Source organism: Phascolarctos cinereus, unplaced genomic scaffold, assembly GCF_003287225.1.
Source record: "Phascolarctos cinereus isolate Bilbo 61053 unplaced genomic scaffold, phaCin_HiC Scaffold_9;HRSCAF=440, whole genome shotgun sequence".
NCBI classification, from domain to species: Eukaryota; Metazoa; Chordata; class Mammalia; order Diprotodontia; family Phascolarctidae; genus Phascolarctos; species Phascolarctos cinereus.
Genome location: NW_027556402.1, coordinates 53,107,768 through 53,134,986, shown reverse-complemented (window position 1 = coordinate 53,134,986; position 27,219 = coordinate 53,107,768). Strand labels below are relative to the sequence as shown.

The 27,219-nt window shown below is 35.7% G+C and overlaps 1 protein-coding gene across 3 annotated transcripts in view; it reads left to right on the top strand.

The window, feature by feature from the left end:
- The window catches only part of ZGRF1 (zinc finger GRF-type containing 1), a 75,254-nt gene that overhangs the window by 13,140 nt on the left and 34,895 nt on the right, over positions 1-27,219 (top strand). For 2 of the 3 annotated variants that reach the window (XM_021001360.2, XM_078148906.1), the window contains exons 7-11: positions 2,528-2,607; positions 4,650-4,712; positions 15,602-15,682; positions 25,175-25,280; positions 25,385-25,464. In XM_021001360.2, the coding sequence (XP_020857019.1) occupies positions 2,528-2,607; positions 4,650-4,712; positions 15,602-15,682; positions 25,175-25,280; positions 25,385-25,464 (410 nt within the window). The remainder of the gene's footprint in view (positions 1-2,527; positions 2,608-4,649; positions 4,713-15,601; positions 15,683-25,174; positions 25,281-25,384; positions 25,465-27,219) is intronic. The other variant, XM_078148905.1, reaches the window with a different exon arrangement.

The window sequence follows — 27,219 nt, the reverse complement described above, 5'->3', positions numbered from 1 at the left end:
ATTGAAAGATTGATTTTATTTTGTAATTCTGAAATAATTTATGATCATCAAAATTAAAATGAGAAAAATATGGTAAAGAAAAACATGTTAAGAGAAACTAAATATGGCTAAAGAAATAGTATAAAATCATAAAGGTATACTGTGACATGATGGCTTTCAAGGAATTTCATGATCACTAGAAACCTTAGTTTTTACTTTGGGAAAAATTCTAAAATTTGATGTTCTGTCTTTTGACTGGCAGAGAAAGATATTTTTTTTCCCTGTGGTTTGAATACATTTCTTTTAAAAAGATGGCCTTTTCTTTTTTCTTTCTTTCTTTTTTTTTTTTTTGGCTAGGCAGTGGGGTTAAGTGACTTGCCCAGGGTCACACAGCTAGTAAGTGTCTGAGTCCAGATTTGAACTCAGGTCCTCCTGAATCCAGGGCCAGTGCTCTATCCACTGGACCACTTAGTTGCCCCTAAGAATGGCCTTTTCTGAAACAATTTGGAATATTTGAATTTATTAAAAAAAAATAGCAGAAATGACTAATTTAAAGCTGTTTTGTAGATTAAGAGGGAATTTATTTTATAATTCATTTGAAACTTGTTACAGTTCTTGTTTCATTATAATCATCTTTGCTTCAGAAATGTTTGTAAAATAGCTGAGATGTCAATTTAGAATTTAATTTCACTGCAATTATAGATAAAAGCATTGCTTTCATGTGATTTTTTGGGGGGAGATATGCCATAGAAATGATTCTAAGTACTAAAGTCAATTTCATTTTTGATAATTATGTTTCTGGAATTTAAAAAGAAAATTATAAAATCAGAAGTATGAGTCTTAAATACTGAAGTTTGATACCAGAAATAACTTATCCTTTTGTTGTAATAATCACTTTCTAAACTTAGTTTTCCTGTAATTATAGTAAAAACTAAAATTTCTATACATGAAGTTTCTCATTTGAGGAAAAAAATTGTAGTTTTTATGATGTTTGTTTGGAAGTAAATTCCTGTTGAAAGAATTGCTTTTCCAAAAATTTTTCCAAAATGATTTGGATATTCAAATGTTTATTGCTTAATTGTTCTTTTACTCATACATCAAAACCAGAAATTAAATTCAGTGACAAATTTATACCAATATAAAACTTTAGTTTTTCCTCAAATGAGTATAGATTCCAATTACCTCACTCTTCATAGAATCATAATTTCAGAGTTGGAGAAAACCATAGAAATCATTTAGGCGCACCTCCTCTCTATGTTTTATAGCTAAGGAAACTCAGGCCCAGAGAGGCTGTCCAAAGACACATAGGTAGAGTTGGTGGATTTGGATTCCAAAGGTACCTTTTTTTCTCCTGTATCACCCTGTCTCATTTTCTTTTTTTTTTAACCTATGTTTTTGTTGATATTTTCTGTTTCTTACATCATTATAGTTATCCTAAATATCCCTCTTCCTCCAAGAAAGTCATCCTACATAACAAATAGTACTTTTTAGAAAGGAAAAAAATCAGCACAACTGATGAATACATTGAAAAAATCCCAAAATTTATGCATGAGTGACATCTGTGGACCTACCCTTGTAACTATTTCCCTTGATATTACATAGGTAGATATGGATAGATATGGATATACATACATATATGTGTGTGTGTGTGTGTGTGTGTGTGTGTGTGTGTGTGTGTGTGTGTGTATACACATACACACACACACGCACACACATTTTTTACAACGAATGTATTTAGAGGAACGCTTTTCCTATTTGTAAATCAGCTACAACATGACATAATAAGCAGCGAAGCTTAGCCATGTGGGGAGGGGTAGCTTAGTTGTTTGTAGTTCTTTGGGATTAATTAGGCAGACCACAAGGTTTCATCGTGTCAGAATTAACTGACAATATATTGCATCCTATCTAGAGACCATAATGATTTAAAAAGTGTGATTATTCATATACTTGTCATAAAATAATTTACTAAAAAGAATATGTATATATACATATATATCTAAAACTAAGGATGGCAAATGACTAGATTTCATTCTGTTTTTAATGTTAATGAATATATATATATATATGTATGTATGTATGTATGTATTTACTTAAATACAGAGAACCCTTTTATGATTTTTCTGCTTGTTGCAATTTATAAAAATAATTCATTGGTGGTGCCTGTAGTGATGTTAATGAGTTCACCAACTTAAAAAAAAAAAAAGCTCAATGAATGGTAACCAGTGAGTCTTAGCAGTAGAGCAGTGATGGTCAGGAAAGGGACTATAGCAGTAGCACCTGGCCCAGATATCACTGAATATCAGACTCCATGTCTTCTTTAAACTTGTTCTTACTAGGTTACTCATTCCCATTCAGGTGTTTATTTCATCTTCAATGAGTTTATAAAAACGCTTCCTGTTAAAATTTAAAATGTAATTGTAATAGCTTTTAATCATAAAATAATTTTCAAATAATATTTTACCCATCACTTTCAGTTTTAGGTATATGATTTTATTTGCATTTCAACAGAGTACAAATAATCTAAACGGTATACTTTCGTCCACTGTAGCCAAGAAACAGTTTACAGAAGCGTGCTATTCATCAGATACACCAGAGCCCCTTAATCTGTATCAAGATTCTACTCGACAGGTAATTAATTTTTATCAGTGTGCTCTTGTCCTTTATGAATCTAAATTTAGATTGTCTATTGCCAGTTTTAATTTGAACATAGTCCATTTGTGTCAGCCATTTCAGCTCATGTTCATTAAACACTAGTAATGTGCAAGGGCACATTGCTAGGCACTGTGGGAGAAATGAGAAGATTTTAGTTAAGGTGAATTCAACGTGCTAGCTTACCATAAAATTATCGTTGTGTTGGATGCAATTTTAACAAGTTTTTTTTAATTTTTAGGCAATTAGGGTTAAGTGATGGATGCAATTTTAGAGATCACATAGTACAATTTTCTCACTTTATAGATGAAAAAACTTAAGATGAGTTATGTTACTCATATGTCCATTTCCCATCCCAGACTAAGAATGAAACAGCTGGGATATACCAACACTTTAATGATGATGCCCCTGCCAACTCTCCAGTCAACATGTCTGAAGCTCATTGCTGGAATTAGAGCTGACAGAGGAGTAAAAATATCCTATGGTCCAACCCCCTTAACCTACAGTTGGAGAAACTGGCTGAGTTGTTTAAGGCCAAGGTCATCCAAGTAGTTAGTAGCAGATCTGTCATAGACTCAGATTAGAGATGGAAAAAACACTCCCTCACCTCCATTTTACAGTTGGGGAAATTAAGCCACAAAGATTTTAAGGTACTTGCCTAAGGTCACACTGATAAGGAGTGGGATAGCCATGATTTTAATCTAGGCCTTCTAAAGTTAATTCAGTGTTCTTTCCGGTGTACTATACTGTCTGTCTCCCTAAACTTTCCCTTTTCATCTATATCTATATCTATATCTATATCTATATCTATATCTATATCTATATCTATATATCTATGTCTGTATGTGTGTGTGTATGTATATGTGTTTATATTTATACATATGTATATGTAGGCATATTCGTGTGTGTGTGTGTGTGTGTGTGTGTGTGTGTGTGTGTGTATGATGGGGGAAAGAAATCCATTCCAGATACAGAGGAGGACATGAGCAAAGGCAGATAGAAAGCCATTGACAGAACATATATTAAAAATATGTATATTAACATAGCATATGACAATATTATATAATATAAAATACGTGTCATTTTATATAATATACAGTTATATAAAAAAAATACAAAACAATCTGTATTTTGTATAACATGTTATATACATATCATATGTAACGTGTCATCACATAGTATCTATGTTTGTCTCTCTCTCTATCTATCTATATTCTGTTAATCACTTTCCTACCTCTGTCTTTATTCATGCCCTCTTGCATGCTTGGGATGGATTCCCTTCCCCCATCTTCACCTCCACATGTTGAAGTCCCACTCTTCCTTTAAGGCAACTTCAGATGCTACCTTATCTGAATCCATAGCCCTTTTGATGGCCTGTGTCATATTTGTTTTTATATTCCCAGCATGTATCACAGTACCTTGTTGCATTCAGCAGAATGTTTCAACTTAAAACATACTCGATAAACCTTTGTTGTGTTTGTTGAATTAATTTTATCAATGAAAGTTCACATATGTGACTTGCTTAGTTTGTTTAGTGGGATATTTGGGACTAAGGGTCACGACATTGTTTTTTCACAAAACTGCTGCTTCCAGTGTTTGATGTACTTTAAAAGAATTCATTTTCCATTTATGTTCTTCATGTTGTTTTCTTTTCTAATTTATTTTCTTCAAAAATACTTGTATACATTTGTCTGAATTTTCATATTATTTCACTGTGTCTTTACTTAAAAATTTTTATTGATAACTTTTGTTTTTTCATCACCTGCCTTTCCCAATATATCCCTCTGCTCCTCTTTCAGCATTACTAAATGAAAACTCTTCAACAAATTTATCATACCATTTTCTATATATGTTTTTAGTCATATCTTTTAAACTTTTAAAAATGTATCTTTAAAAATGTTTCTTTAATGTGAATTGACTGCATTTGATAATATTCATACTTTTATATTAGGATATAAATCAAATTACTGCTATTTTTTGGAAATATATGGGTTTTTAAAAATTAATTATCTTTCCATAAGGTGCTACAAGAAAACCAAGATGAAATTTTGGCTGTACGTAATGAATCATTTGAATCATTGCAGGTGGGTCATCCTTCAAATTACAATTTAACCAAATGTTATACATCCAAATTCAGGAATAGCATAGATTTTAAATAAAATTTTTGGTGTCTTTTTGCAAACATTCCATACTATTTTTTTCTTTTTGAAATTTATTTATTTTTAGTTCTCAACATTTACTTCCACAAGATTTTGAGTTCCAAATTTTCTCCCCATCTCCTCCCTCCACCCCAAGATGGCATGCATTCTGAATATCTCTTCCCCTAGTCTGTCCTCCCTTCTATCTCTCCCCCCCTTCTCTTATCCCCTTCCTCTTCTAATTTCCTGTAGGGCAGGATAGATTTCTGCACCCCATTTCTTGTATTTCTTATTTCCCAGTTGCATGTAAAAACATTTTTTTAAACATGTGTTTTTAAAACTTGGAGTTCCAAATTTTCTCCCTTCCTCCCTTTTCACCCACCCTCATTGAAAAGGCAAGCAACTCAATATAGGTTATACATGTGCAGTTATGCAAAACACTTCCATAGTAGTCATGTTGTGAAAAGCTAACTCTATTTCCCTTAATCCTATCCTGCCTCCCCCATTTATTCTATTCCTTCTTTTGACCCTGTCCCTCAGAAGTGTTTGCTTCTGGTTACCCCCTTTCCCAGTCTGCCCTCCTGTCTCTCATTCCCCTGCTCTCTTGTCCCCTTCTCCCTCTGTTTTCCTGTAGGATAACATGTATTTCCATACCCAATTGAATGTGTATGTTATTCCCTCCTTAAGCCAAATCCTGTGAGAAATAAGATTCACTCATTCCCTCTCGCCTTCTCCTGTTTCCCCTCCATGGTAGGAGCCTTTTCCTTTCTGTTTTTTTGTGAGTTAAATTATCCTGTTCTACCTCTCCCTTTCTCCTTCTCCCAGTATAATCCTCTTTCACCCCTTAATTTTATTCTCCAGATATGACCCCTTCATCTTCAACTCAACCTGTGCCCTCTATCTATCTATCTATCTATCTATCTATCTATCTATCTATCTATCTCTATCTATCTATCTATCTATCTATCTATCTATCTATCTATCTATCTATCATTTTTCCCTCCAACTACCCTAATACTGACAAAGGTCTCATGAGTTATGTATATCATCTTTCCATGGAGGAATGTAGGTTCAACCTTAATAAATCTCTTATGATTCCTCTTTCCTGTTTACCTCTTCATGTTCCACTTGAATCTTGTATTTGAAAGTCATATTTTTTATTCAGCTCTGGTCTTTTCATCAAGAATGCTTGAAAGTCCTCTATTTCACTGAATAACCATTTTTTCCCCTGAAGAATTATACCCAGTTTTGCTGGGTAGGTGATTCTTGGTTATAATCCTACCTCCTTTGCCCTCCGGAATATTATATTCCATGTCCTGCGGTCCGTTAATGTAGAAGCTGACAAATATTATGTTATCCTGATTGTGTTTCCACAGTACTCGAATTGTTTCTTTCTGGCTGCTTGTAATATTTTTTCCTTGACCTGGGAACTCTGGAATTTGGCTATAATATTCCTAGGAGTTTTCCTTTGGGGATCTCTTTCAGGAGGAGATTGGTGGATTCTTTCAATTTCTATTTTGCCCTCTGGTTCTAAAATATCAGGGCAGTTTTCCTTGATAATTTCTTGAAACATGATGTCTAGGCTCTTTTTTTGATCATGGCTTTTGGATAGTCCAATAATTTTTAAATTCTCTCTCCTGGATCTGTTTTCTAGGTCAATTATTTTTCCAATGAGATATTTCACATTGTTTTCTAATTTTTCATTCTTTTGGATTTGTTTTACAGTGTCTTGATTTCTCATAAAGTCACTATCTTCCAATTGCTCTATTCTAATTTTTAAGGAAGTATTTTCTTCAGTAAGCTTTTGGATTTCCTTTTCCATTTGGCCAATTTTTCTTTTTAGGGTATTCTTCTCCTCATTGGCTTTTTGGACCCTTTTGCCATTTGGATTAGGCTATTTTTTCAGGTGTTATTTTCTTCAGTATATTTTTGGGTCTCCTTTAGCAAGCTGTTGACTTGTTTTTCATGATTTTCTTGCATCACTCTCATTTCTCTTCCCAGTTTTTCCTCTACTTCTCTTACTTGCTTCTCAAAATCCTTCTTGAGCTCTTCCAAGGCCTGGGACTGATTCATATTTTTGTTGGAGGCTTTGGATGTAGGAGCTTTGACTTTGCTGTCTTCTTCTGGTTGTATGTTTTGATCTTCTTTGTTACCAAAAAAAGATTCTATGGTCTGACACTTCTTGCGAGGTTTGCTTATGATCCCAGCCAATTACTTGAGTTATAAACTCTTTATTAAGGTAGAGGTCTGCTTCCAATGTGGAGAATGTACTGTCCCAAGCTTTGGAGGTTTGTTCAGCTGTTTTCAGAGTTCCTTCTAGGGACCTGTAAATTTTCAGTTCTTCCAAGGCGATATGATAAGGGGGAGGTGTTTGCTCCTTTCCTGGCCTGTGCTGTGGTCTATTAGTGACCACAAGCCCTCTTTTCTGTCTTGTAACTGTGAGGAGAAATTCCTCTTCACCGCCACTACAAACTCCACCTCGCCAGCACTCCTCCTTGCCCCAGGACCACCCCTCAGAACTGTGACCTGGATCCAAGCACAGGCAAAGCAAGAGATTCCTGCCTCAGCACTGGCAAAGAGATCCCTGCTATTCCCCCTCAGTCTGTGGGCCGGAAGCTCAGAAAGCAGCCACCACCCCCGGCTGCGCTTGGGATCTAGGGGGCTGAAACCTAGCTTCTCTCTCACCGCAGAAACAGACTTTTCCCACCGACCTTCTAAGTTGTCTGTGACATTCATGGGTTGAGAAGTCTGGAAACCGCCACAGGTGCCTACAATTCAGTCCTCTGAGGCCTGCTCCAGGTTTGCTGCGGCCTGCATGCCCACATCAAACTGTGTTACTCTCCCAGCCCAGCACAATATACCTTTCCAATCAACCATCCAGGTTATCTTGGGCTGGAAAATTCTACTGCTTTAGAATTTATTTAGAGCCATTTTTTTATAGGTATTTGGAGGGGTTCGGGGGAGAGCTCAAGCAAATCACTGCTTTCACTCTTCCATCTTGGCTCTGCCCCACCCCATACTATTTCTTATTTACTTATCCTTTCACCAGTTTAGATGTCATGTTACAAATTTACCATGTCAGTAAAGTTGATTGATAATATTTGTCATGTTAAAATGAAGGCATAATTTTATATACTTATTAAAGTGATCTAGAGATATGGTGTCACTGAAAACAATGCATGCAGATATAACTGGTGTAAAACTGAAGTGATCTTGTGAATTTTTAAAGGGGAATTTTGTCTTATTTTCCCCATTCGACACAGAAGTGTGACAGAAATTTAAGTGCTAGGTTCTCCAGTAATTGTTTGCAAAGGCAGCTTCCAGCTAACACTTTTTTCAACCATACTTTTTGAGGAGAGAGCAAACATGGTGAAGAAAAGGCAAGAACTTGCCTGAGTTCTCCCAAATTCCCCTCCAAAAAACTTTAAATAATACCTCAAAACAAAGTCTGGAGTGGCGGGGTGAAATAACTTTCCGGTTCATGACCACTTAGAAGATTGGCAGGAACGGTCTGTCACAGAGGGATGAGAGCAGAGCTTGGTCTGATTAGGCTGCTTTCGTAGAGGTTGGGCCACAGGAAGCCAGCAGCAGGCCTGGGGGGTAGCTGAATGAACTGCAACAACAGCTGCTTGTGGAACTCTCAGCCTGCACATGGTAAGGCATCAGACAATTGGTCAGAACGATGTTGCAGGAGTGCAGGAGTCCCTTTGCTGGCCCTGGGGTGCAGGACACTGTTGCATTACCCATACTTGGATCCGAGCAGCAGTCTGGGGTGGCAGTCCCAGGGTGAGGAGGAGCACTGGCACACCTGAGCTTGTTGCCACAGGGGAGTGGGCACCCTGGTCACAATTCCAGGACAGAAAAGAGTGCTTGTGGTTGCTCACAGACCAGAGCATAGACCAGGAGAGTGGTAAACCCAGCTCTCCTTAGATCATACAACCTTGGAAGACCTAAAAGCTTACAGACCCCCAGAACTAGCTCTGAAAAAAGCTGTACAAAAAAAAATAATAAAGCTTGGAATGGGGCCCTCTGCACCCTGGGAGCAGAGCTTAACTTTAACATAAAGCTGAAAGTCAAGAAATAGTCTGAAAAAAATGAACAAACAAACAAAAAAGATCCTGACCATTGAAAGTTACTATGGTGGTAGGGAAGACCAAAACACAAACACAGAAGAAGACAACAGTCAAAACTGCTACATCCAAAGCCTCAATGAAAAATATGAATTGGCCTTAGGCCCAAAAAGAATTCCAGGAAGAGCACAAAAAGGATTTTAAAAATCAAATAAGAGGTAGAGGAAAAATTGGAAAATGACTACGTTGCAAGAAAATCATGAAAAAAAGAGTCAATAGCTTGGTAAAGAAGGCACAGAAAAAAGAAATGTGAAGAAAATAACACCTTATAAAACAGAATAGGCCAGATAGTAAAGAAGGCACAACAACTCGATGAAGAGAAGAACTTAAAATGTAGAATTGGCCAAGTGGAAAAAGAGGTACAAAAGCTCAATGAAGAAAATAGTTCTTTAAAAATTAGAATGGGATAAGTGGAAGTTAATGAATCCACGAGACATCATGAAACAATGTTGTTGTTTGTCCTTCCTTCTGGAAGTGGACCATGTTATCAGGAAGGTGATGCCGTGACTTGCAAGTAAATTGGATTTAAGTGAGGAAGGGCTGTACAAAAGCACAAGCCTCAGTTTCTCCTCCAGAGCCATCTGGATCCAGTGGCAGGATATAAATCAGGATGACTGGAGATGGCCTCCCTCAAGAAGCAATATAACAATTAAAAGAATGAAAAAAAGGAGAAGAAAATGTGAAATATCTCATTGGAAAATAGATCCAGGAGAGATAATTTAAGAATTATTGGACTACCTGAAAATCATGATCAGAAAAAGAGCCTAGAAATCATCTTTCAAGAAATTATCAAGAAAAACTTCCCTGATATTCTAGAACCAGAGGGTAAAATAGAAATTGAAAGAATCCATTGATCACCTCCTGAAAGAGATGCCAAAAAGAAAACTCCCAGGAATATTAGAGCCGAATTCCAGAGCTCCCAGATCAGGGAGAAGGTATTGCAAGCAGCAGAAACAATTCAAATATCATGGAGTCACAGTCTAGATAATACAAGATTTAGAAACTTCTACAGTAAAGGATCAAGGGGCTTGGAATATAATATTCTAGAGCGAAAAGGAGTTAGGATTACAACCAAGAGTCATCTACCCTGCAAAACTGAGTATAATTCTTCAAGGGGAAAAGATGCACGTTCAATGAAACTTAGGACTTTCAAGCATTCTTGATGAAAAGACCAGAGTATAATAGAAAACTTGACTTTCAAATACAGGACTCAAGGGAAGCATAAAAAGGTAATCACAAAAGAGAAATCATAAGGAATTCAATGATGTTAAACAATTTATACTCCTACATGGGAAGATGATACTCCAAAAACGTTCTCATTATTAGGGCAGTCAGAAGGCGTTTACATAGACAGAGGGCATGGCTGTGAGTTGAATATGGTGGGATGATATCTAAAAAAGTTAAATTAAGGGGTAAGAGAGAAATGTACTAGGAGGAGGGGGAAGGGAAAGGTAGAATGGGGTAAGTTATCTCAGATAAAAGAGGCACAAAAGAGCTTTTACAGTGGAGGGGGGGAAAGGGGAAGTAGGCAGGAGCACTTGAACCTTACTCTCATCAGAATTGGCTCAAAGACAGAATAACATGCACATTCAGTTTGGTCTAGAAATCTATCTTACTGTATAGGAATACTCTATAGGAAAGTAGGAAGGAAAGGAGATCAGAGAAGGTGAGGGGGATTGATAAAAGGAGAATTGTGGGAGGCAGTAGTCAGAAGCAAAACACTTTTGAGGATGGACAGGGTGATAGGAGAGAGAGTAGAATAAATGGGGAGAAAATAGGATGGAGAGAAATACGCAGTAATCATAACCAAAAAAAATTATAGCAAGTATCTTATAAAGGCCTCATTTTTCAAACCTAAAGAACTGAGTCAAATTTATAAGAACAAGAGCCATTCTTCAGTTGATAAGTGGTCAGAGGATACGAACAGATACTTTTCAGATGAAGAAATAAAAGCTATCTATAATCATATGAAAAAATACTCCAAATCACTGTTAACTAGAGAAATGCAATTTAAAGCACCTCTGAGGTACCATTCCACACCTATCAGATTGGCTGTGATAGAAAAGAAAAATGACAAATATTGGAGGGGATGTGGGGAAATTGAGACACTAAAGCACTGTTGGTAGAGTTGTGAACTGATTCAGCCATTCTGAACAGCAATTTGGAATTATGCCCAAAGGGCTATAAAACTGTAAATACCCTTTGACCCAGCAACCACTACTAGGTTTATATCCCAAAGAAATTTAAAAAAAAAAAAGGAAAAAGGACCCATATGTACAAAAAATATTCTTAGCAACTCTTTTAGTGATGGCAAGGATTTAGAAATTGAGAGGATGCCCATCAATTGGGGAATGGCTGCACAAGTTGTGGTATGTGATTGTGATGGAATACTGTTGTGCTATAAGAACTAACAAGCAGGATGCTTTCAAGAAAAACCTGGAAAGACTTACATGAACTGATGCAAAGTAAAGTGAGCAGAACCAGGAGAACAATTATCCAAGATAATTCCTAAGAACTTATAACAAAAAAATGCTTTCCACCTCCAGAGAAAGAACTGATAGAGTCTGAATACAGATCAAAACATGTTTTTTTTTTTACTTTATTTTTCTTGGTTTTTTTCTTTGTTTCTTTTATAGCATAACTAATATGGATATGTTTTGTGTGACTGCACATGTATAAACTATGTCAAATTGCTTTCCTTCTCAGTATAGGGAGGGAGGAAAAGAGGGAGAGAATTGGGAACTCAAAGTTTTAAGAAATGAATGTTAAAATTGTTTTTTTACATGTAATTGGGGGGAAAATAAAATTTTTTAAATTTAAAAAAAAATGCCCTCTTCATGTGCACTGGGGAGCCCTTCTCATTTCTTGTAACCCCCAAGAACTGCTTGGATGGTAGTTATCCCTTTTGATATTATAATAAAGGTGTTGTCTGAAGAAATGTACTGTACTTCCACCTTCATATGTTAAACAATATTTATCTTATCTTAGTAGTCTATTTTATGCCTATTTTAATTTATTATACTTGAAAAACTCAGCAACTTCCTTTCACAAATATAATTTAGATAAGAAAGTATGATTATTCTGACATGAACATATTACCTTGATAAGTTAAATGTGACTATTGTCTTATATTTTACATTGTAAGAAAGATGATTATTAAACCTAAAAAAATATTTTAACTATTCTTTTAGGTTTTTTCTTCTTTAAAAAAAATTCTCCCAATCTACATAGGGAACAGTCACTTAAATGTGAAAATCAGGGTTTTCTTTTTTTTCCCAAAGGGGTCATTTTATTGCAAAAAAAAAAATTCCAAAGGTTTCTATTATGACTTTTCAGATTACCAAAATGCTTAACAGCTTAAACTGCCTCTCCCAAACCACTGTATTGCAGCAAGAAAAGTCCTGTAAAGTGGTTCTTTGTAATGCTGCCTTAAAATGTTTTGTCAAAACCACAGATGATCCTATTGGAACATACCAGAGGTATTAAAGTAGTCCAAGATGTCTTTAACAATATGCTTTACAAATAATTCTTGTGTACAAATTCTCATTGTATTTAATTTCTGACTTGGTGCTTCTCCTTGTGAGACAAACTCACAATCACCCACCCACAATTGTGGACAGCTCTAGCATTTTATTTAACACCAGAAAAGAGGTTCATCTGCTAATTAAGAGTAGTTATTTTACAGAGTTCCCTCCTCAAAGGCTTCCTTAATGTTTTGGGTAAGCTGCTTATCTTTTTCCCTTGCCTTATGGGAATTTTTAATGCATGAGAAACACTGGAATCTAAAATGATCTTTCTCCCTTTATGAAACATGCAGCAGAAATGTAATACATAAAGACACTTTACGCACACAAAAGTGAATTCACCAATTCCAAACTCATCAGTTTTTGAGAACCAACCACTAAGTGAATGGACATAAGCTGATCCCCCTCTATAAACTATGTGAAAGAGATGAGACTGTGTTTCAGATCAACACTTTGCAGAACCATCTCCCCATTAATTGTGCTTAGTGCAATTAACTTCCCATTTACTCTAAATTCCCTTTTTCTGAACCCAAGCAAGATTTCTGTTCCTTAAATAGCATAAACTTCATGATTTTCACCTGTCAGTGTGCCTGTTTCCATGAGAAACCAGAAGCTTTTACTTGTTTAATTTTTTTCTTCTCTTATATTGTACAATTTTTTGACATGTGCTGGACCCCCAATCTTAGGGTAAAAATGACAGAAAAACCCATCCAGCCACAGGTTGAATGTTTTCCATTAAATTTTCTAACTGTAGTTCGGGATCATGTGAAGCACCCATCATCCCTTTGAAGGGCCAGATTATAATTGGCATTGGCCCTGACAAAGTGAATTTCATACTTCTGGCTCTTTGAGTAACAGAGCTGTATCCAGTGCTTAGCAAAAGCTTGACTTTTCAGGGCATCCTGTGCTAATGGTAACACTTGTCCAGAGCTGGTACATCCCTTCTAGATTAGGGAACCCTAAAAATATCAGTGAGAACTGAAAATCAGAGTTTTCTTACAGACTTGGTTATCAGTTAGTGAAGAGCTTGACAAATTCTGAACGTAAGTTCTTTATGGCACCTAGCAATTTCAATGTGATGACTAGTTATCTTTAGTGCAATTTTACCCCAAGCTATGGACGTGTACTTTATTCTCCGTATGTATCTGTGTGTGCTCTTATTTTATTGCCACAGTAACTTGGAGAAGAAAATCTGCAGCCTGAACTATGCCACTCCATAGAGACAGTTACATGCATCAGTCTCGGGCTGTGGTTTTTTATTTTCTATTAAGTGCTCCAACTCAGAGTTGGATTCTTTTAATACAGTAGAGAAGGAGGAATGAGAGGCAGACAATAAGGACAGTAGTGAGAGCCACCAGGACTTCCTCCTTCTTTCCTTGGTATGTTTGGCTCAGGAAGTATCTTGGCCATATTCTTTGAACCTTCCTAAAGGATTCTTCAAGACCCTTGTGTTAGAGCAGATATGATTCTAATTTGGGTCTCAACCCAAGATTTGAAATCCATGTTCTACAGAAACAAGTTGTTCTCCAGTTTTACTTTTCATTCTTCGAAAGCTGAAAATTTCAACTATTGTCTAAATTTCTGGACTGGCTCCTGGATTAAAAGTTGTTGAAACAATGCTAGAGTTTGAATCAGAGGCTGGCTCCTTTCCTTCAGGTTACTTTAGCAATTTGAAAGACAGATCTATAGTTTCATTTGTGTGTTCGTGTTTTCCACTTATGCATAACCCAGCCCCTCCAGATGACTGAAAAATTCATCACCTAGTGGCCTCAATCTGGTAGTTAGAAGGCTACCAGTTTTTTTTTAATCTAGAAAATTCACTTATTATTTTTTATTAATTAATTTATTTTGATTTATCAACAATCACTTCCATAAGCTTTTGAGTTTTAAATTTTTCTCCCCCTCCTTCTGCCCATCCTTTCCCAAGACGGCACGCAATATGATATAAGCTATACATATACATTCCTATTAAACATATTTTCACATTAATATGTTGTAAGGAAGAATTTAGAACCAATAGAGGAACCACAAGAAAGAGAAAAAAATAGTAAAAAAATAGTAAAATAATAAAAAATAGTAAAAAAATAGTAAATAGTAAGCTTCGATCTGCATTCAAACTCCATACTTCTTTCTTTGGATGTGGATAGCATTTTCAGTCATGAGACTTTTGGAGATGTCTTAGATGAAGGCTGTCAGTTGACAGACTTTTTTGTTTCTTTTGCCAGGCCTGTCCTTGAAACCTTCCAGGATTATGAAAGAGATAACTTGGCTTGTACTGTGCTGATACAGCCTTCAAAAACTCGACTACACTTCCATTCCACAATTAGGTAGCAGAATAGGACATTACTAAACTCATCTGTACATTTGGGATAGTACTTACCATACTTACTTCACAGGGTTGTTGTGGTGAATGTGCTTTATAAACAGAATCACAGAATTTGAGAGTTAGAAAGGACCTCCGTGGCTATTTAGTCCAATGTATACCTGAAAGGAATCCCCACTATAATAGATCCAGCCAGTGGTGATCCAGCCTCTGTCTGAAATCTTCCAATAAAGGGAAAACCACCGCCTCGTGAAGCAATCTAGTTTGCTTTTGGGTTGCCCTGTTAGTAGTTGTTAGGTCAAGCTTACTTTTGCCTCTTTGCCATATCCATTGATTGTTTCTGGGTCTCATCTCTGGGACCAAACAAATCTAATCACTCATACATGAGAGATGGTCCTACGTTCAAATACTTCCAACATAGCCATCATGTTTCCCTTTAGCTTAGAGGCTAAACATTCCTTGTTCCTTCATTTGAACCTCCTGTAGCATTTACTCAAAGCCCTTCACTATACTGGTTGCCCTTTTCTGGATCTTTATAGAAGGTGAGAACCAGCTTTGGAGTCAGGGAGACCCAAGTTCCACTCTTGCCTCTGACACCTTCTGGTTATATGATACTGGGTGAATCATTTAAACTTTCACTGTTCTAGGTAACTCTAAGACTCTTAAGTCGGAGGAGAGTTGGTGATCTGCATTGGTGAAGGCAGTTTTCTCAACAGGAACTCCTCACACTAATGAAATCACGAGTATAGACGTCTCACCTCCCATCACAATAAATAAAAAATCAAGCATCATGAATTAATCAAGGCCTGACATATGCTCCAGATTCTAGCTAACATGTTTATTGGTATTTTCTTTCAGTCTTCTTTGAAAGATGAAGAAGAGAATGCTTTTGTAGCTCTCATACCTAAGGAAAAAAAGAGGAAGTCCTGTAAACCTAAGGTATAAATTATGAAGATATTCAAATCACCTTGTCATTTTCCAGACGTCTCCGGACATTTGTCCCAGCCATCAGTTCTAGTAGTCAGAACACCATTGACCAAAATGACATAATATCATTTAAAAAGTGATGAGAATATTTTATGGCCATTTCTTTTTTATGTTGAAGTCTTCTTCCTTTTTAGTAGTTAGTTCATACATATTGTATCTGCCAGCTCTATCAGAGGAATACAAGACAGCAAAAATTGGTGGATAGCTGGCCTCAGAGTCAGAAGACTTGAAGGCAGGGCTGTCTCTTAACTCATACTGGCTGTGTGTAACCCTAGACAGGTTACCTATCCCCTCTGTGTGCCAGGAAATCTCTGTAGGTTGCAGAACAGTCCATGGTCTGCATTATAGAGGAAGATCCTCCTCTCTAGAACTTGCTATGTTGATGAAATCACAAGTTCAGTTTTTAAAAAATCAGATACTTTTCATAATAGCATAGTATATTTTATATGTAAAGTTTTTCTGTTTTCTGAAATAACAAAAATAGAGATAATTAATGAACAAAGTCTATATGTCTGTATAGACCAGGTGTTCTCAACTTAGGGTGTATTAACTTGTTTGTAAAAATGTTTTAGTAACTTTCAAAATAATTGGTTTCCTTTGTAATCCTGCATATTTTATGTGTTTAAAAATGTTATTCTGAGAAGGAAGGAGGTTGGTAGGCTTTACCTGACTGCCAGAGGGGTCCATGATGCAAAAAAAAAAAAAAGGTTAAGAACCCTTGGTATAGACTTTGCTGTGCCTCTAGAATGTATTTCCTCTCATTTTAATCTTTCTCTTTGGTTCAGCTCAGAGGCTATCTCCTCCATAAAGCCTTACTTAAGCCTCCATCTAGAAATGATCCAGAATCACCAATTTCTCATCCTTTTGTGATTGACCTCTCTTATATACATCTCACATTCAAACTTTTGTTATAGGTTATTTATATCTCATTCCTTTACTAGAGTGAAAATTTCTTGAGACTGTAATCTTTATCTTTCATTTTTTATCTAAGGAAGCAAATTTCATTTTATTGGATACATCCATTTGAAAGAGATGATCTAACTATACAAATTGGAAAAATAGTATATGAAAATAAAGTTTAAACCAAAATCTTTTTTTTCGCCTTAGATTGCTGAGCACATAGCCAAGCAAAACAGATTCCCATGTTGACCAAGTCAAAAACATAGGTTTCATTCCTCACTTTTAGTCTATCACCTCTTTCTGTCAGGAGTTAGTTAGCATGTTTTATCATGAGTCCTGGATTTTGTTGTTACTCTATAAATTGTTCTCCTGGTTCTACTTATTTCACTCTGCATCAGTTCGTGCAAGGCTTCCCAGGTTTCTTTGAAACAATCCCTTTGGTCATTTCTTTAGTATGTTCATATACCTTAACTTGTTCAGTCATTCTCCCTTTGACATTTGCCCTCTTAGATTTCAGTTCTTTGCCACTTCAAAAAGAGCTTCTACAAATATTTTTGTATGAATGGGTCTTTTCCTTTCATCAGATATTATTGATGGCCTTCCTCTGTTCTTTTAATATCTCATAGTCTCCAATACAACATCCCTTCCTCTTACTAAACAATTGGCCCTCCATTTCCAGTCATCCATATCCTTGATGATAATTTCCTGTATGTAAGACATCAGTGACAATTTTATATTCTCCTTGGATATGTCGAGTCTTCACAAAATGCAGCTGAAATTCTGATTCTTTTGAAATGGTGATTATCCATAATTTGTAGACATGTGATATTATTGGGAGAATAACTGATGTTGAAAAGTTGAATTTTTGCAGCAAAGAGCTGCTTGCAATGGAAGTATTACAATTTCCCCAAGGCACGTGAGCTTGATCTCTTTCTGTTTTGTTCTGGTCCCATCACATTGTCTTTTAGTATCTATCTAAGGTATACCTCTATGTAGATATATCTTGTATTTCTCTTTCTCTCACCATGTATCTTGCATGTCTATCATATGTTATATCACATGTTTGTGTGTATATATGCGTATATGCTTATACATACATGTGTGTATACACATGCACATACATACATACACGTACATATGGAGGAGGGGAGGAAATAACTCAATAAGCAGCCTACCCAACCACATGTTATTGGCAAACAGTATTTTTTATATGCTATTTTTCCAATTTGTATAGTTAGATTATCTTTTGCAAATGGCTGTCCCCATTAAATTATGAGCTTCTTGAGGGCTGTTTTTGCTAGTTTTTGCTTTTAACATCCCCATTGTTTAGCACAGTACCCAGCATATAGTAGTAGGCACTTAGCAAATACTCGTTGACTTATTGACTTCGCACCTCACTAAGACGCCTCTGTGTTGTTCTGGAGCCTGATGTACAATGTCGTCTGCATATATCAGCATTTAGAGAGCTTTACCAGGAATTATTCTTCTATTTGAAATTTCAATAATACCCTACGTGATACTGATGAATATCTATAGGCAAGCATAAATCTCCTTGTTTGTTATATATCTCACTGAACAAGTAACCTCTATGGTCATATCTGTCACAGAATCTTGCATGATTTTAGTATGAGTGTGAAAGATACTTTGAGGGGAAACGTATGGCTGTTTAGTTCTACTAAATTAAATGCTATTTTAAAATCATAGAAAATAGCATAATCTTCTATTCTCTTTTTTATCACTTTAATTGTGGGAAAATAAAGCTGTGATTCGCTATAGAAAATCATCCTCCTAGTTCCCATGTTTTTTTAAAAAGATACTCTCAATGGGTACATAGATAATTTTAACATATTTTTATAGAGATGAGAAAGGTGTTGCTATATGTGGGTTTTTTTGGGGGGGTCAAAGTACTCTTCCATGCTTTGAGATGTTATTAAAAATGATTTCTGAATGTTTTCTTCATGTATTTATAAGGTCCAACTGCTTTTCTTAATTTCCTTTCCTTAAATTCCAGTGCCCCTTTTCTATACAGTACATTGATTACTGAGGGAGGAAAGTCCACATTTGTTGGTTCCACCATTACTGCTAATGTGAATAAATGACCCTAGTAACATTGGCAGATCTGGTCCATTTCACATTCATACTCTTCCTTTCAATTTCATTTTTAAAACATGCTCTCAAGATGACTGGACTCAACTGATTCTCTAGGTTCATTTTCTTCCACATTTGTTTTTTTGTAGGGCAGTACTCTTTGTGATCTTCCTTCTTCTCCTCAGTAGTATTTGGCACATGAACTCAAACTTTAAGTGTGAATTGCCCTTAGCTGCTCAGTTATTCTCTTAATAAGGAGCTCAGTTGTCTTTTGACTGGAGCAGTTTCTGGGTTCTTCTGACTTCTTTATAGTGACTGTTTTTCCTTTGTTAAACTTTTCACATAAATGGTGATGTCTTTTGTCCATTTCCCTTTTTTAGAGCTTATTTAGACAGGTTATATTAGAGTTATGATAATGACACATGCTGTCTTCTCCCTATCTTTTTTGTTGTTCAGTCATTTCAGTGATGTCCAATTCTCTGTGGCCTCATTTGGGGTTTTCTTAGCAAAAATACTGGGGTGATTTGCCATTTCCTTCTCCAGCTCATTTTACAGATGACAAAACTAAGGCAAACAGAAATAAGTGATTTGCCTAGGGTCACACAGCTAGTAAGTATCTGAGGCCAGATTTGAGCTTAGGAAGATGAGTCAGGCCTGGTGCTCTATCCACTGCACTACCTAGCTTCCCCCTTCCTATCTTTAGCCTTTCATTAATTTGGTGTTGTTTTTGATCTTTGTTCTAACCATTCCATTATCTGACTACTCAGATGATTCCATTTAACTTGTTTTTTAAAAAATGTATTGATGCTTTAAAAAAAATCACTCTCAGAGGTGATAGGTTAAAAAGCAGAATAAGGCATATTTTAGGACATGGCCAATGTGGGAATTTTTTTCTTGTCTATGCTTTTTTGTTACAAGGGTCCAGTGCAATCCAGTAAGCATTTATGAAGTGTCTTCTATGTGCCAGGCACTATGCTAAACACTGGGGATACAATTAATAAAAAGATAGACCAGGGTCTTGTTTGTCTTTTTTTCCCTAACATTTTGTAATTAAAAATACAAAAACTAATTGAAAAAATAAGCATCACTTTCACTTCCTAGTGGCTTTCTTCTCCCTCCAAACACAACTCTCCTTTATAACAAACACATATTGTTAAAACAAATCAACACATTGGACGTGTTTGAAAATGTGTACTTCATTCCACAACTATAGTATACCATCTCTCTGCCAAGTGGTGGGAGGTGTGCTTTACCATTAATCCTTTGAAGTCACTATTGATCACTGAGTTGATTAGAATTCTTATATCTCCATTGCAGTAGAGCAGTTATATCTCTGGTATAGAGATTGGATAACTTGGGAGCTTTATAAAACCTTAACTGTAGGCAATGACCTATAAATCAATTGTTAATGCATTCAGTTGTGATGGGGCAGAAGTTAAGTAGATTTCTGGCTTTAGGATACAATTCTACTCCTAGAACCCATTAGGAATTTGGAACATATCCTTTGGGGGAAGACAGAAGGCTCTTTTCCTGTGTGGATTTTAAAAATATATGTTTCCTAGTACAATAGAGTATTTTAACAGGTAAGAGAATGTGATGTATGTTTCTTTATGCTCAAAAGAAAATCTTCCTCAGTTGTTGCCTTTATAACATATTAGGGGTCTTATTTTCCTTTTAAATTTGTGGTTTAGAATTTCCATATTAAATTTTAGTAAATCTTTATTCATTGTTTTGTAAACTTGTTATTTAGAAATAAATCCTTTATGTTTCCCTTTAAATATCGTAGGTAAAATGTCAGGATTTAGAACTGGAAGGGCATTGGAGATCATCTACCTAACTCCTTATTTTATAAATAAGGAAACTGAGGACCATTGAGGGAGGTGACTTCCCCAAGGTCACAGCATAGTGAGTAGCTGAGAATTCAGATAGGTCCTCTCATTCTAAATCTAGTGTCTTTCTCCTGCATCTTGCTGCCTCTCTTTGTTAGTTTCTTACAGAATGGAAAAAAGTAATTATCTGATGTGTAATACTAGGACCTCCATGAGGGCAGCAGAGAAAGGCTCAGAGTCAGCAAACAGTCCCTAGGGATAGAAGTGATACAGGAGCCTTCATGGTATTTCCATTTAACCTTTGCTCCCAAAGCATCAGTCTGTTCCTTCTGCTAGCAGCCAGGCCACTCTCTCTCTCTCTCCCTGTGCCACAACTTGGTTCTTATTTTGCCTATAAGTGTTCAGAGCTCTTTGCAAAACAAAACACACAGTATTAGTTGGCCCTGTTGTTCATTATTTAGTTATTCCTCATAACTTTTGGGAATTTGTCTATTACACATCTTGAAGATTTGCTGTATGTATTCTAGAGGAAACCAGAACAAGTAATGCCTCTTATGTTTAGTTTTTTTAATTTATATTTTAGTTATTCTCTATTTATACTTTAGGATAAACTAGCAAATATTTCCTGGGTTTTAAGATTTGAGTAACTTGGCAATTGCTATTCTAGTAAGAGATAAGAATCAAGGCCTTGGTGATTATTCACCCTACATGACGTTTTATACAAAATCAGGCTATGTATTTTCTAAGTAGGTATTATAAATGGATTCTTCTTCCTTATGCATTTAAATTTTTTTTCATTTTTAATGTGTTTCTAGCCAGTTGAGTTTCAAGGGCACCGAGTGGCAGGATCAGCTTGTAGTGAGGTAATGGTCAGAGGACCCTACTCCCGGCTGGAGTGGAATCACTATCCAGATAGTATGGAGTATGAGAGCTTCCCAGAAGGGCCTTCCTTTTTAACACCAAAGTTGCCTAGTAGTTATGTGATGACTGACTTCTTACAGGTAAAAAGGTTTCTTATGCTTGTATCTCAGCATATCATTTTTCCTTATTTAACACCAAAATACATCCTATGAAGAAAGTAATGCTAGCAAAAGTAATTGTAGAGTTGAATCAAAGAACATTGACAGAAAACTTTAGATAATTAGGATTAAAAAAATCATTCATCACTTTTTAGGAATAAGTATTCAAAGAATTGTTACTTTCTGCATAAAAGGATAGTAATTAATGAAAAAAGGTAATTGGTCCACTAAAGAAAATGCTCACACCATTTTAAGTAGGAATGCAAATTCATAAAGGTACGCAGAGTAATGTGTCTCACCATGGAAAGTCTATATGCATGGTAATAGATGTTTTATTTTATTTTATTTTTGGTAATAGATGTTTTAGTAGAAAAAGTCTGATCCAGAACTGTAAATAACTTCAGAATTTAGTCTCTTGAAATGAACCTCAAATTGAAATACAGCCAGCTCTTGATTTCAAACATCTCCTTGCTGTTTTAGAGCTTCTTCCATTTACTATACAATTAGACAATTAAGAGTCAAACCTTGATTGGTAAGGGTGATGGTCTGTATGTTTAAGTGTATGTATGTATGTATGTGTCAGTGACTTTTTTTCTGAGTATGTTTCAAATGTGCCTCACATATACCATTTGAATCCAGATTATTATAATTGTACCTAACATTTATATTACATGTTATGCTTTTCAAAGATTTTCTCTATTATGTCATTTATCCTCTTTAAATCCTTCATGGTAAGTAGGACAGGTGTTATCCCCATTTAATGGACAGAGACACTGACATGCAGAGAACTGAAAGAGATTGCTGCATGTCAGCAATACTGCCACAAATAGAATTGAGTTTTCCTGACTTTGAATTTAGTTCTCTTTCCATTTACACTGTGTTTCCTTAGTTGAATCTATTACTGTTTTTTCCTGTTAATCTTTAATAGGAGTTAGTGATTTCTCTGAAATTTTCAGGAGAAATAATTTGTTGTTGTGAATGCTGGGTCTCTCTATCTCCTACTTTCATGAAAACATGTTAAAAATTTATTGAGTCTGCTTCTTCTGGCCATCTTATTTTTAAAAATTTATTTTATTCTTTCACTTAAAATTTTGTTTTTTATCTCTCCCACCTATACCTCCATTTATCATTTGCACTGTGATAAACAATGGACACTGGACAAAAGTAAACAAAAGAGGAGGTTCTCCCCCCTTGAAAAATAAAAATCCTCATTAACAAATACACAGTTAAAATAAATTCCCACGTTTGCCCATTTCCAAAAATTTATATTCCAGATATATGCCCAAAGAAATATATTTTGTTCTTTGAGTCCATCACCTGCTTGTCAGGAGGTGGGTGGAATGCTTTCTAATTGCTTCTCTAAAATCTTGCTCGAGAACTGTGTTCATCAGAGTTCATGAATCTTTCAAAATTGTGTGTCTTTACCATCCTGTTGCTAGCTCATAAATTGTTCTTCTGGTTCTGTTTTACTCTGCATCAGTTCATACAAGTCTTCCCAGATCTCCTTGGAACCCTGCCTTCAGTCATTTTTGTAGTATTCTGTTAACATTCATACATCTTAATGTTGTCAGCCATTACCAAGTTGATGCTCTCCACCTTCCTTAGTTTTCAGTTCTTTGTGGCTACAAAAAGCTGCTTTATATATTTGGGTATATACACCCAGATCATTAAATTTTTGGTTCTAGATTGTTTTCCAGAATGGTTGGACCAATTCAGAATTCTACAAATAGTGTTAACACGCCTGTGTTCCCATAGCCACTCCAACGTTTGTCATTTTTCCTTTCTGGTCACCTTTGCCAATCTGAGTAATGTGAAGTAGAACCTTAGACTTGCTTGATTTGCTTGGTTTTTTACATATCAAAGTGATTTGAAGTAGTTTTTCCTTTGAAAACTTTGAATTTCTTCCTGAGAAACTTACTGCTCACATCCTTTGATCTTTTATCATTTGACAATGGCTTTTACTCTTATGAATTTGAATCAGTTCTTAGACTCTTGGAAATGATACCCTCTGCTTTCAGAAAACATTTCCACAAAGTTTTTTTTTCCTACCAGTTACCTCTTTCTGCTATTTTATTTGCACTAGTTTTGTTTATGCAAAACCTTTTTAATTTCACGTAATGGGACTTGTCCATTTAATCTTTTGTGACTTTATCACCTTGTTTTGCCTATAACTTTTCCCCCGAGTCATAAATCTGAAAGATTATTCTTTCTCTCTGTCTCCCTCCTTTAATTTATTTATAATGTCACCCTAGTCTAAGTCATGTATTCATTTGGAGCTTATCTTGGTTGAGATGGATGAAAGTATAAATATGTAAGACCCCTATATTTCTCAAGTTTGCCTAACAAGTAGTATATGGAAGGTCTTACCTATGATGCCAGATATTTATCTGTGAAGTTATTATTGAGCAAATAGAGGAAACCCTTCTAAGTCGGTTTTAAAGATGAAAACAAAAAGCAAGGTGCAAATAACACTTATGGGATTCTTTACAATTACCTGGTATGTCCCTGGGGTATTCTTGGTTTATGCTCTTATGTTAGCAATCAAAGGCCTTATATAGAGGTATGTGTAGTTCTCTTCCCCCCGCCCCAACATGGTATGATGATAAATGTTTAAATCAAGCCCTAATTTGTAGCATTTGCTGACTTCCAAGATATAAATGTTCACAGTAAAAATTGAACAATGGTCCCCATGATCCAGTTCAAGCTAGTTCCCGCACACCCCTCTAATTCTCCCCTTGGGATACTACATTTGGAATTCTAACTCAGGTTCTCTAAGAGAAAGGGAGTATATTTCTGATACACAAAGATTCTAACACATGGATAATAGCCTTACTTATTAACATAACCATGTATGTATTCTATAGCTAGAAGTGATAATTCATTTATGTTCTTCAGTGAGAAAGAATAGCATTTACAGTTACAAAATCCTAAGAGGCAAAACTGTATCCTTTATATACATAAGAAGGAGTATGTATTTGCACAGACTAGATATTAAGCAAAGAATTGTAGTGGTTAAAGATTTGCTGGGCTCCCGGTAATTCACTGCCTTATGAGGTACATATGTGTGTCATTTTATAGCACATTGTGAGATTACAAATCCAGACCCTCTTACCGCCTGGGTCAGAGTGTGGGGGGACAGGACTCAAACTTTGCCAAGGATCAAAGTAATGTAGCATGATGGATAGGGTGCTGGACTCGTAGTCAGGAGATGTCATTTCTAGATCAGCTCTGATACTTATTAGCTATGTGACCATGAGAAGGCACTGAGACTCACTTTCCTCACCTCTGAAATGGGGCTAACAATACTTGTGTTCATAGAGTTCTGAGTTTCAAATGAGATACGTAAATGCTTTGCAAACCTTAAACCACTATATAAATGACAACTATTATAATTTCTTTATTAGCAAAGTTGAGTGATTTTCATGAGAATATGGCGGATTATTTACACAAAATATTTTCTTTGCTTTTATGTGAATAATGCTTTTAACTGTCTCAGATTAGAAATGATCACAGTAACATATTTGTGATTTGAAAATGTTCTTTTCATAGCAAAAATGTTTCTTCTGTATAGTTAGTCTTAATGAGGTAAATGGATGTATGTATTTAAGCCCTCAGATGGAGAAAATTTTTTGGAAGAAGATCTGACCTTCAGGGGAGAGGATGATTTTCAAATGACAACTGACTTTATTAAGGACACAAATGAAAATGATAGTTGTAAGTAAGATTTAACTTTGTAAATTACCAAGTAATCCTGGGGATAGTTACTAAGTATAGTTGTCTTTTTTCCCCCACAGCAGTTTTGGATTTCTCTTTTACAGATTCTGACAATACTGTGTCATCTTATTCTTTGGACGATAATTTGAAGTTATCAGAATGGTCCTCATGGAAAAGAAACAAGGTATAAACAGACCTTTCCTACCTTGGGGAGCTTTTTTTTTTTTACATATTATTGTTAGGGGGCAGCTAGGTGGCGCAGTGGATAGAGCACTGGCCCTGAAGTTAGGAGGACCTGTTCAAATCCAGCCTCAGACCAACCACTTGACACTTACTAGCTGTGTGACCCTGGGCAAGTCACTTAACCCCAATTGCCTAAAAAAAAAAAATTAAAAACATATTATGTGGATGATACCATGTCATCTAAGATTGTATTCTTGCTCTCATTAATTCCATTGTAGACAAAGGACAAAGCTGAGGCTAAACTTTGCCCTCAACTTTTAGTACTAAATTATAAAAAGGAGTGGCTATATTGGATAATCGCTTGAATTAATTTAAAACTGTAATGCAGTGGACATCCTTTTCAATAGAGAATGCCCAACTAAGCATGACTCTACTGGCCATGTAATATTTCTCATTTGCTCCACTTTCCAGTTTCCAAATTCCAAGTTACTGAGGTACATGATAAGGCCTTGCCATTTCTTTTCCATGAATTTATTATGAATTGAAATATAATATCACAGATGGTCTCAAACATTCAGTTTTAGGCAACTAGAAAGCAAATCTAATGATAAGTTAAATTTTCCCAACAGAGCTCTCCAGTTTGGATATTTCCCATTGAAAAGACAACTTTTTTTTTTTAGATTTTGCCCATAAGGTTTAGTCATTATCAGTTCTACCCACCCTTCAGGCTTTTACTTGAACTGAAAGATTATCATATCAAAATGATAAAAGGTATTAAAAACTGAAATTCTGAGAACCTATTTCTACCCTCTTTACTGCCTCTTAACTAATTTTTACTCTGGTGGTTATAGGATTCTATCCCATTGTTTTATTTTTCAAAAAAATGTGCCTCCTTTTCAACACCTCAGTTTTTACCCCTCTGCTTATATAGGGATGCTTAAAAGACCCATTTTTTACTTTTGCAAGTTTAAAATCTTCATTTGTAAGTTTTGGCAGCCAGTTCATTTGTTTTTTTAGCTCTTGTGTAAACTCCTTCAACATTTTGTCTTACCAATGTAATAAGAATCCATAGCTATCTTTTTATAAATTTTCTTTCCATATACAAGCACCTAGTGGCAAGAGAGGATATACAGGTTACAAAAGGGCTATGTCATGCTGAGAAAAAAGGATCTGTTTTTCTGTCATTTTTTGATGTTATATGACAACAAGAACAGCGGCTTGATGTTCTTCATTGTAAGTTCAAGGTTCTGAATTCCCTAATTCTAAGTGAATTTCAACCACCCTCTCCTTGAGGTGTGGGGAAGCATGCGGAGGCACAATGCCTCTTCTTTTGGCAGCTTAATTTGGCTATCCCAATTCTAAATGAGTAAAATTAAGATAATAATTAATATATCTTTCTCCAATTGTTTTCCATATCCTCTAATCAGAGTATCACATATATATATACTACAGAAGAGCTATTTTAAGGCAATTAATTTAATTACATCCTAAGGCGGACAAAATAGAATAAGAGGCAGAGAATGGACTTGTAATTTCACTGAGAATATTAGACTCCTGGGTGAGGAAATTCTCCCTACTAAAGTAGGTTGGCACTTCCTCTGCAACATTTACTCTAGAAATACAATAGAAAATTGTTATTCTTTTACTCTTTTTAGTAGCATCTACTAATTAATGGCCATTTGATTCACTATATTCTTCTTTAACACAGTAACTTGAGATGGAGTCCAGTTAAATCTGTTGGGTTCAAATCTGGCTT